Here is an 11,783-nt window from a genome sequence, read left to right as displayed (position 1 = left end):
GAAGGGCACTGAGGAAAGATGGAATGGGAGGGAAAGGTGGCAGGGAAACAAGCAGATAGTAGACTTTGGAAATTTATTCTCCAGGGCAGCAAACAATTCCCTCACCCCAACACCAGACAAATTAGAGCCAAATTGGATCATAAAAATTTTCATAATTAATTATGGAAATGGGTGTCTTTCCTTTTCATTAAACTATCAGTGGCATAGCATTTATTTTTTAGACTCAGAATAAACACCTGTAACATATTCTAAGTACTAAAGTAGAACAAAACAGACAGGATCTTCCACCTTTCCATCTAGGTCAAATTCTTGGAAATACCTGGAGGGTAAAAACCAGTGTATAAGAAGAGATGATTAACCCTTTGTAATGAAGGACTATGACTCACTTCCATAGGAGGTGGGTTATAGGCTTTGGCTTTTCACTCTGTATTTTCTGTCGTACAAATACCATATTACTTGTGTGCATGTTTGCTTCTCAGTCAATCCATACATTCTTCAGGGGTCAGGCCTGTTTCTCAATCACCTTTGTGTCCTCATCTAAGATTCTATATTTCCAGTGCATGGAAGTTAATGGCATACATGTGTGCTAAATGAAATAAAATTCCCTGAAGTTTTGAAAATAGGCAAGGGATTGGAACCAGTACTCTGAAAATTATTATAAAGCTACTTTGTCTTTAGCATGACTTAAAAATACCTAGAACACTTTTTGCTATCTTCTTATAGCACTGTTCCTTGGAAATGATAGACATTCAACAAAAATATTTTTAATTTAATTAAACAGATCTTATCCAGAGTAATCTCCTGGCCAAATGCCCAGAATTCCTGAACCTGAACTAATTATAGTCACAAAGGAGGTTTTGCAGTATGAAATATTTGAAAGTTAACAATGGTCAAATACATATCATGAGACAATAAAAACATTCAAAGGGTATTTGAAGTTCTTTCACATTTTTTAAATGATGTTTAGTTACAATGCAAACAATGTTTAAAAATGAAAACCATGAAATATTTAGCAGGTGCATGTTTAAAACAGAAAATTGGCAAAGGCAGAAAAGTGCTATTAAATTTCAATTTGACACTGCAAATTTTGTAGTGCTTAATGCAAAAAAAAAAATGGAAGGATGCTTACTTTGTAATTATCAAGTTTAGTTGATAATGTAAACACTCAAGCTGTGAAATCTCAATAATGATTTAGCTTGTCAGTTGAAATTGTTATGTTTAGTTTACACAGACTTAAGTAAAGTAGACAGTTTTTGATTCTGTTCTCTTTGTATTGTTTTATAGCAACTCTGTTGTGCTGAAATCCTGCTAAGAATATCATGGGCATCTATATCATGATAAATACAATAAAATACTGAAAATGAGAAACATCTGACTCCTTTTAAACTTTTTGTTTCTTTTTGGATTAGAAAATTCATAAAGAGTCATTGTAGAAATTTGGAAAATTAGCCAAGGTATAAAGAAGAAAACATACAACCAACAATTATTAGCTCTAACTCACCATTCTTTCTCTCATTGAATTATTGTAATAGCTTCCTAAGTGGTTCCCTGACTTCAATCTCCATCCAAACCAGCAGCCACAAGGATATAGCTAAAATGTTGATCAGATCATGCCACTTTTAAACTCAGAACTCTCCAGTGCCCCCACATCACTCAAAATGAAAGCCAAAGTAACTTACAAAGGCCTGCAAAGCCCTATGTGACCCCTCCCCTTAGCCCTCTGCTGTTTTCTTTCTGTGTTTTTGTCAGGCCAGTTGTGCTCCTGCTTCTCCATCCTGCTGGCTGGAGCATTCTCCCCCTAAGTAGCCCTCACATCTTTTCAGGTTTTCTCTACAATGACATCTTTTCAATGAGGCCTTTGTTTAATTGTCAGTCCTCCTATATCCTTACCCACCTTCTCTGATCACCATATCGCACATCACATAGTTTATTTTGTCTAATAACTGTCCCTTCCTGCTAGGACATAAGCTTCATAAAAGCAGAGCTTTTTTAAAAATATGATCTTGTTTGCTGCTATGTTAGTTTTTTAATGCTGTGTGAAGACATTATCATTTAGTGGCTCAAAACAACAGCCATCATTTATTATCTCATGATAATTTCAGGGGTGTGGAATTATAAGGGGCCTGGCATGATTGCTGGCTGGGGGCCTTTCAGGAGGTTTCGGTTAGATGTTGGCCAGGACAGCAGTCATTTGAACGTTTGACTGGGGCTGGGGAATCTGCCGGCAAGCAGCTCACTCATGGAACTGCAAACCAGTGCTGGCTATTGCCAGGATGCTCCAAGTCCCCTCCAGGAGGATCTCTCCACATGGTGTGCGAGGTGGCTTCTCCAAGACTGAGGGATCCAAGAGAGCAAGGGAGAAACGGCAATGTACTTTATGACCGGCACTCAGAAATCACACACCAATGCTTCCACTGTACTTTGTTAATCACACATGCCAATCCCATTCGGTAAGGAAGGTAAGTACACATGGAGTTGAATATCAGGAGGTAAAGAACTTTGAAAACTACCTTGGAAGTTGGCTAGTGCAGGTGCTATATCCCCTGTGCATAAACACTCTCTGACACAAAAATATTTTTTGAACAAATGAATAAAATCTTCCAATCAGCTTTTTATAAGTACATTTATTTGAAGCCCTTTTTCCTGGGGCCTCCCTGGTGGCGCAGGGGTTGACATGCAACCTATGAAGCAATCCACAGCCACTGCAGTATGAGTTTGATTCCCGGCCAACCAGGGAGCAACCCACATGGCGTGGCAGACCTCTTCTGTCTCGCCCGCTGCTCCCCTCAGCAGTGTACTTCGGTTAATCTGCCTGTTCTGTTCCCCACTCTGTCTGGTGAGTCCTCTCACCCCTCACACCTCTGGCCTATACCCCAGCTCTTGTATGCATAAATAAATAAATCTTTAAAAAAAAGAAAGAAGAAAATGAAACCTTTTCCCTAAGCATATGCATTATATTGTTTATTAGAAATTGAAATTTCTCTCTAGATACATTGCTGTAATTTATACTCTAAATATATGTAATTGTTATCAATTTTATTATATGACATTTAATGTCTTTCTAAAATTGCATCCTCTCGATATGCAAGTTACTATAGCGCTCGTCTTATCATTAACATGTTTCTAGATTTTTTTGTTATAGACTCTTATGAACATTTTTGTAGTAAATCTTTGAGAAAATCTCCCAATAATTCTTAGGGAACATCCTAGGCATAAGATCTAAGATTGTGAACACTTAAAATACTGATTTAAATTACAAAATTGTTTCCAGAAAGTTCATATGTTAGGCAAATGGTGTATGAGCATGTCTGCTTCACCACTCGTAATTAGTATATAGTGTTGCTACTTTATCAGAACCGGAAATTTTGATCAGGAAGAAACAACCTAAAGACCTTAGAAAAATAATACATCTTTTGAATTTTGTTTTATTTTTCATTAGTTTTCTTTTTTGTGATACTGACTTTCTCTAGTCAAAATAGACAAAATTTACAGATGAGGGAAGAAGCTAGAATCAGCATGATTTTAAGTTTTGTAGCAGGATGGAAGATGGTGCCATTTAATGAGATATTTATTGTGATATTGATATGTGAGAAAATTTTAGTGAGGAAGATGGATTGGGAAGGAAATACATAACTCCATTTCAGTCACCTTCAGTTGAAGCAGTGGATTGATAGCTGTGCTGCCCAGTATAGTAGCTGCAAGACACACATATGCCTGTCAATCACTTGTGGTAGGGGTAGGCTGAATTGAGATATTATGTAAGAGTAAAATACTAAAATACGCCCCACATTTAGAAGACTTAGTGAGAAAAAAAAAAGCTTGTTAATGATTGCATTAGTTAAGGTCCAACCAGGAGACAGCGCTCACCCAATTTGAAAAGGGAAATTCGTTATAAAAGAATTATTAATAACAATGGGGAGCAACTATAAAGATATAAAAAGAGAACTCAAAGACTATCCTGAGGCTAAAGGAGTTTCTAAGGAAGGCAAACATTGAACTTGGCCTCCACTCTAAGGCTAGGATTTGATAACCAGAGGTGTGGATACAGCCCCACTAAATGGCAGAAAAGTTCACTAGGTAGCCCAGGAGGACGCTGACCCACAGTTGCCAGGCAAGCAGGAAAGATCCCTCCAGGGTGCTGATGAACTAAATCTGGCATGTAGGTGTGCAGACGACTCAAAGTATCGGGAACCAATTCTCTGGCAGGAGGACAGTGATGCATGACCCATTTTGGTCAGGAGGGCCATGGGAAACACCATCCATGGTGCAAGCTTCATGAAGCTGTTGGTGATAGATGTACAGATGGTTTTAGGGCATCATTTACCAGCAGGGTGCCATGAACATTGAGGTGAGTGGTATCTCCTTCAGGAGGCGCAGCAAGATGGTCACTCAACTGAGGCAGGGGCAGTAAGCTTGCAGAGGCATTGCACATTCTTGGTGTGAGGCGGGGTCAGCGTGTCCTTGCATGTCCACCCACACACTCCTGCTAATAATACCAAGAAGAAAACAAAAAATGCATTACAGCAGAACCAGAAAACCAGTCCCCCATCCTGCAATGTCTCTCTATTGAAAAAAAGTTAACATGCTTGCTGCAAAGAAGAAATTCATAAAGTTCCATTATCATAAGCAGGTCATGCATGATAAGTTTAGAGCTGAGAGATAATAAATTGATAACTGGTGCATTCATTAATATTTTTATATTGATTCAGTTTGAAACAATTCTTGGATATATCAGGTTAGATAAAACATACAATTAGGGCCTCCCTGGTGGTGCAAGGGGTTAAACACCACACTATGAAGCAATCCACAGCCTCTGCAGCATGAGTTGAATCCCCAGTCAGCCAGGGAGCAGCCCACATGGCAAGGCAGACCTCTCCTGACTCGCCCATTGCTTCTCTCAGCAGTGTACTTCATTCAGTGTATCTGCCTGTTCTGTTCCCCATTCTGTCTCTGGTGAATCCTCTCACCCCCTGTATCTCTGGCTTGTACCCTAGCTCTTGTATGCATAAATAAATAAATCTTTAAAAAAATAAAATGTACAATTAAAACAAGGTTCACTATTTTTACTTTAAAAAATGTAACTACCTAAAAATTTAAAGCTACATGTATGGCTTACATTCATGACTCACTGTTTCTCTGGGATGGTGCTAGTGTGAATGTGTAAGGTAGGTAGAAGACATCCATAGAAATTGATCGAGGTATTTAGGAAGAGAGTGCAGAGATGAGAGACAGGCTACCTGAAAGTACCCATTCCCCAAATTTTAAAATTTAGTGTGATTTTATGTGTTAATTTGACTGGAACACGGGATGCCCAGAAATTGTGTTAAACAGTATCTTGGGTGTTTCTGTAAGGGCATTTTTGAATGAAATTAACATTCAGTTCAGTAGACTGAGTAAAGCAGATTGCCCCCTTTAATGTAGTGGGCCACATTCAATCAATTGAAGACCCGAATAGAATAAAAAGGGTAACCGAGGGGGCGGAGCAACATGGCGGCGAGGAGACACTGCGAGTAAGATCTCCCATTAAAAAAGTTAATAGGGAGGAAAAGCGGCAGGTCCCAGTGAGAACTGGGACACGGAAGATAAACGGGTGACTCCAGCAAACTGCCCGAAGAAAAAGTGGCCATAAAAGAGGACCAGAAGGGAGGGAGCACAGAACCCTGCTCCCCTCCCCCGCCCACAGAGGCGGCACTCTCCGACCGGCAGAGAGGAGGAAACAACAAACCAAAACGGCCAACAAGAACAAACGACGCAGCAAGCGGGACTGGGAGTGGAAAGGAACTATTGCAGCCACCACACCCCGTGAACGGGAGCTGAGGCGAACCCTGCAGGATTCGCCGCGGCGAGCGAACGGCTCCGGGCGCCATTAGAGAAGAACAAAGACCCCGGGAGACGCGCACACAGCCGGGCTGCCGGTAAGCTGGCGCGGAAACGCGGCGCGCTCGGGAACTTGAAAAGCAAGTGCAGACCGGGATCACGGCTGCCCAGGTCCCCGCGCCTGCGACCTAGGCTTGCGGGGAGACGACCTAGGCTTGCGGGGAGACGCGCGGAGGTCCTCACTGAGGTGAAGGTCCCTCCCTGAGTGAGCAGGAACCAGGCGCCCAGGCACGGGAGCGGTGCAAAAGGCGCCATTCCCGCGCCACTGAACTGGGCTACAGCCCGCGTCCTGGAACTGAGGGCTTTGAACTGAGACCCGGGGCACGAAAATTCGGGGCGTGGGTTCTCCACGACGGTGGGGCACAAGGCAGACACAGCACCCCAAAGCTGTTGAGGTGTACCCTACCATTCCCGCTCTGTTCCCTGTCCCACGGGGTGGGGGGGGCGAAAAACAGCCCCCCAAGGACAATAGGAGAGATCTCTGGCGCCACCTAGTGACCAAAAAAAAAAGTCACTAACACCCATAGAACAGGATTTCTTAAGACTGCTTGAAAAGGGCAGAAGGCTTCTGCAGTGGCCAGCCGGGAAGTTATTCCACGCCAGGCCCCTTCCGACCAGCAGTCTGAGCCCACAGAGGGAGCAGGCACCCACGTCCGGGGCAGACCGGGGGAGCAGAAGAGTGTGCCTGAAACCGGAGGCGCAGGGACTGCATCCCGCTTCGCCATTTGAGAACAGGGACATTTCTTCAGTAAAAACTGCCTAAAACCAGCAGAAAGCTCCCCCAGAAGGCAGAGATGGCTCCTGGAAGAGCCAGAGGGGAGCGGAGAAGTTCACCCAAGATGCCAGTCAGTCCGAGCATCACAGTGTCCCAACGCATACGACAAATTAGAAAACAGACAGTAGGGAGTAGAAGAACCACACGCAACCTAACAACTCCTCAGGAAAGAAGCACACCACAAAAAGAAAACCACTCCCCAGATTGCAACGACAGCAACTTGGAAGAACTTCTGAGCCTTCCAGAAAGAGAATTTAAAATTGCCATGATTAAAAAAGTGATAGATCAGAAGAAGGAAATTGAGTCCCTAAAGAGGGAAACAATGGTCAGAAGAATGAAATGAGTCCCTAAAGAGGGAAGTAAAAGAAATGCAGGAGATCAAAGAATTAATGGAGGAACTAAAGAACTCGGGAAAAGCAAGGAAAGCAGAATAGATGAAATGGAAGAACGAATAAGTCTCTTAAAGACACAGAAATAAAAAGAACCAAAACAGAAAAGGAAAGAGAAGTACGAAGGAAAAGAATGAAGAAAGACTTCGAGAACTATCTGACTCCATGAGGAAAGGAAATATAAGAGTTATAGGAATTCCAGAAGGAGAGGAGAGAGATGTAGGAACAGAGAAAATATTCCAGGAGATAATTGAAGAGAACTTCCCAAATGCGAAGAAGGAGCTGAAAATTGATATACAAGAAGCAAGAAGAACACCAAACTTCCACGACGAAAGGAAAAACACAGCAAGACACATAATAGTAAAGCTCCCAAGAATCCAGGACAAGGAAAAATAATGAAGCTGACAAGAGGGAAGAAACAGATAACATTCAAAGGAAAACCAATCAGGCTGACATCAGACTTCTCTGAAGAAACACTACGGGCAAGGAGAGAGTGGAGGGACATAGTCAACAGACTCCAAGAAAACAGATGCCAACCAAGAATACTCTATCCCGCAAAGCTCTCCTTCCTCTTTGAAGAAAGAATATGGACCTTCCCAGACAAAAAAAACTCCGGAATTTCATTACGAATAAACCCCCACTCCAAAAAAATACTACAAGGAATCCTAAAGCCAGAACCTCAGAGGGACGAATAACAACGAAAGAGACCAAAAAAAAAAAAAAAAGTTATTAAAAGATAAATAAAATCAAAGGAAAGACAAACATAATGGCAAATACAGATGCTAACATATCAATATTAACTCTAAATGTAAATGGACTAAACTCTTCAATAAAAAGACACAGAGTTGCAGCCTGGATTAAGAAACAAAACCCAACCTTTTGCTGTCTCCAGGAAACACATTTAGCTACAAAAGATAAAAATAGGCTCAAAGTCAAAGGATGGAAAACAATCCTACAAGCAAATGGGCCAAAAAGAAAGCAGGAACAGCTATACTTATATCAGATAAAACAGACTTCAAACTCAAAAAATAAAAAAGAGACCCCAATGGTCACTACATTATGATTAAGGGGACAATACTTCAAGAAGAAATAACACTCATTAACATATACTCACCAAACGAAAGAGCACCAAAATATATCAGACAACTGTTGTCCTCTCTGAAAACAGACATCAGAGAAAACACATACGTAGTGGAGACTTCAACACACCACTATCAACAATGGATAGATCAACAAGACAAAAAATAAGTAAAGAAACTAAAGCTCTAAATAAGGACCTAGAGCATTTGGGCCTTAACAGACATCTATAGAACACTAAACCCAAAAAAAACGGAGTACACATTTTTCTCAAGCGCACACGGATCATTCTCCAGGATCGATCGACATACTGGGGCACAAGACAAAATCAACAGATACACCAAGATTGAAATCATACCAACCATCTTTTCTGACCACGAAGGCATCAAACTAGAAATAAATCATAAAAAGAGGCAAGGAACTATCCTACCTCATGGAGATTAAAGCCACACTACTGGAAGACCACTGGACTAACGAGGAGATCAAAGAAGAAATTAAAAATTCTTTGAATTGAATGACAAGGAGGACACCAAATATCCTAAATGTATGGGATGCAGCAAAAGCAGTAATAAGAGGAAAATATATAGCAATAGAAGCTCACATCAAAAAACAAGAAAGAACTCAAAGAAACAACCTAATCGAAGCTCAAAGATCTAGAAAAGAACAACAAAAAAAAACCCCAACCAGTAGAAGAAAAGAAATAATAAAAACCAAAGCAGAAATAAATGAAATTGAAACTAAAAAAAACAATCCAAAAGATCAATGAAACCAAGAGCTGGTTCTTTGAAAAAATAAATAAAAATAGACAAACCCCTAGCCAGGCTCACAAAGGAAAAAAGGGAGAAAGCACAAATACACAGGATCATAAATGAAAGAGGAGAAATCACACGGACACAGCAGAAAATCAAAAGAATAATCAGTAACTACTATGAACAGTTATATGGAAACAAGTTCAACAATCTAGAGGAGATGGACAATTCCTACAACTCTAAATCACCAAGCTAGATAAAGAAAGAATAGAACACCTAAACAGACCAATTACAAGCAGCGAAATTGAAATGGTAATCAAAAACCTCCCCAAAAACAAGCCCAGGACCTGATGGATTACAAATGAATTCTACCAAACATTCAGAGACGAATTAGTGCCTATCCTTCACAAACTCTTCAAAAAATTGAGAAGGAAGGGACAATACCAAACACGTTCTATGAAGCCAATATTACACTAATACCAAAACCGAATAAGGACAACACAAAAAAGGAAAACTATAGGCCAATCTCCCTAATGAACACTGATGCAAAAATCCTCAATAAAATTTTAGCTATCAGAATCCAACAATGTATCCATAAGATAATTCACCACGACCAAGTTGGATTCATTCCAGGGGCACAGGATGGTTTAACATCCGAAAATCAATCAACGTTATCCAACACATCAAAAAAAGAAATATAAAAACCATATGATAATATCAATAGATGCTGAGAAAGCTTTCGACAAAGTGCAACACCCATTCATGATAAAAGCCCTTGAAATTCTTGGGATACAAGGAACATACTCAACATCATAAAGGCCATCTATGACAAGCCAACAGCCAGTATCATTCTCAATGGTGAAAAGCTGAAAGCAATTCCATTAAGATCTGGAACAAGACAAGGATGTCCACTCTCACCACTGCTTTTCAATATAATACTGGAAGTCCTAGCCAGAGCAATAAGACAAGAGAAAGAATCCAAGGAATCCAAATAGGAAAAGAAGAAGTCAAACTATCACTATTTGCAGATGATATGATAATATACATAGAGAACCCCAAATCTCCACAGAAAAACTAATTCAACTCATCAATCAATTCAGTAAAGTGGCAGGATACAAAATCAACACGCAAAAGTCAGTAGCCTTCCTATACACAAACAATAAATCTGAAGAAGAAGAAATCAAAAAAAAACCACCCCTTTATATCGAAACAAAAAAAAAATCAAATATTTGGGAATAAATCTAACAAAAGAGGTAAAGGACCTATACAAAGAAAATATAAAACACTGTTAAAAGAAATAGAAGAAGACACAAAGAAATGGAAAGACATCCCCTGCTCATGGATTGGAAGAATAAACATTATTAAATGGCCATCCTACCAAAAGCAATATACAGATTCAATGCTATTTCCAATCAAAATCTCAATGCATTCTTCAAAGAAATAGAACAATTATTGATGAAATTCATATGGAATCACAAAAACCCCGAATAGCCAAAGCTCTACTGAAAAAAAAAGAAGGAAATGGAGGCATCACACTCCCAGACTTCAAACTATACTACAAAGCCATAATCATCAAAACTGCATGGTATTGGAACAAGAACAGACATACAGACCAATGGAATCGAATAGAAAATCCAGAAATAAACCCACAGATTTTGGTCAACTAATCTTTGACAAAGGAGCAAAGACTATGCATTGGAGCAAAGAAAGTTTGTTCAATAAATGGTGCTGGGAAAACTGGTCGCTACATGCAAAAGATGAAGCTTGACCACTACCTCACACCATACACAAAAATCAACTCAAAATGGATTAAAGAACTAGACATAAGACCTGAAACCATAAAATACATAGAAGGAAATATAGGCGAAACACTACGGGATTTGCACATCAAAGACATCTTTACAGACACATCACCCAAAGCAGTGATAGTGAAGAAGATAAACAGCTGGGACTACATCAAATTAAAGAGCTTCTGCACAGCAAAAGAGACAATAACAAAAACAAAGAGAAACCCCACCAACTGGGAGAACATTTTTGCACCCAACACTAATGATAAAGGCTGATCACAAAAATCTGCAAAGAGCTGATGAGACTCAGCAACAACAAAGAAAATAATCCAGTCAAAAAATGGGCAGAAGAGCTAAAAAAAACTTCTCTGAAGAGGAAATGCAAATGGCCAACAGACATATGAAAAAATGTTCAACATCACTTGTAATCAGGGAAATGCAAATCAAACTACCATGAGATACCATCTCACACCAGTGAGAATGGCACATATTAAAAACTAGCAACAACATGTTGGCGAGGATGTGGAGAAAAAGGAACTCTTCTGCACTGTTGGTGGGAGTGCAAACTGGTCCAACCACTATGGAGAGCTGTGTGGAGATTTCTGGACCTACTAAACATAGCTTCCATTGATCCAGCAATTCCACTCCTAGGTATTTACCCAAAAGGACACAGAAACATCAATTCCAAAGAGCACCTGCACTCCTATGTTTATAGCAACTGTTTACAATAGCTAAGCTTTGGAAACAACCCAATGCCCAAAAATAGATGACTGGATCAAGAAGATGTGGTACATATATACCATGGATATTACTCAGCATTCAAGATAAACACATGCAATTTGCAGCAACATGGATGGCACTGGAAGGGATCATGCTCAGCGAAATAAGCCAAAAAGAAAAAGAAAATACCGGATGGTCTCACTCATAGCAGGAATCTAGAAAACTTAAATAAGGGACCAGGAAATGAATAAAGAAAGTGAAAATCAAAATCAACAAAAAACTATGAACCAGAGACACTTTTTGGGGGGTGGGGCGGGAGGGGAAGGATTGGGGTCAGAATGGGGCGTTTGCAATTGTATGGGGGAATATAAAAAATAAAATTTAAATTAAAAAAAAAAAAAAAAAAAAA

The 11,783-nt window shown here is 40.0% G+C and overlaps 1 protein-coding gene across 1 annotated transcript in view; it reads right to left on the bottom strand.

Annotated features, from left to right (window-relative positions):
* Window positions 1-2,237: 2,237 nt before the first annotated feature.
* The window catches only part of LOC119249608 (RNA-binding Raly-like protein), a 37,887-nt gene continuing 28,341 nt past the window's right edge, over window positions 2,238-11,783 (bottom strand). Inside the window, exon 4 of the mRNA XM_037517036.1 lies at window positions 2,238-2,334. Within this exon, the coding sequence (XP_037372933.1) occupies window positions 2,238-2,334 (97 nt within the window). The remainder of the gene's footprint in view (window positions 2,335-11,783) is intronic.

Source organism: Talpa occidentalis, unplaced genomic scaffold (genome assembly GCF_014898055.3).
Source record: "Talpa occidentalis isolate TD23 unplaced genomic scaffold, MPIMG_talOcc4v2.1, whole genome shotgun sequence".
Classification (NCBI taxonomy): domain Eukaryota; kingdom Metazoa; phylum Chordata; class Mammalia; order Eulipotyphla; family Talpidae; genus Talpa; species Talpa occidentalis.
This window is presented reverse-complemented; position numbering and strand designations above follow the sequence as displayed.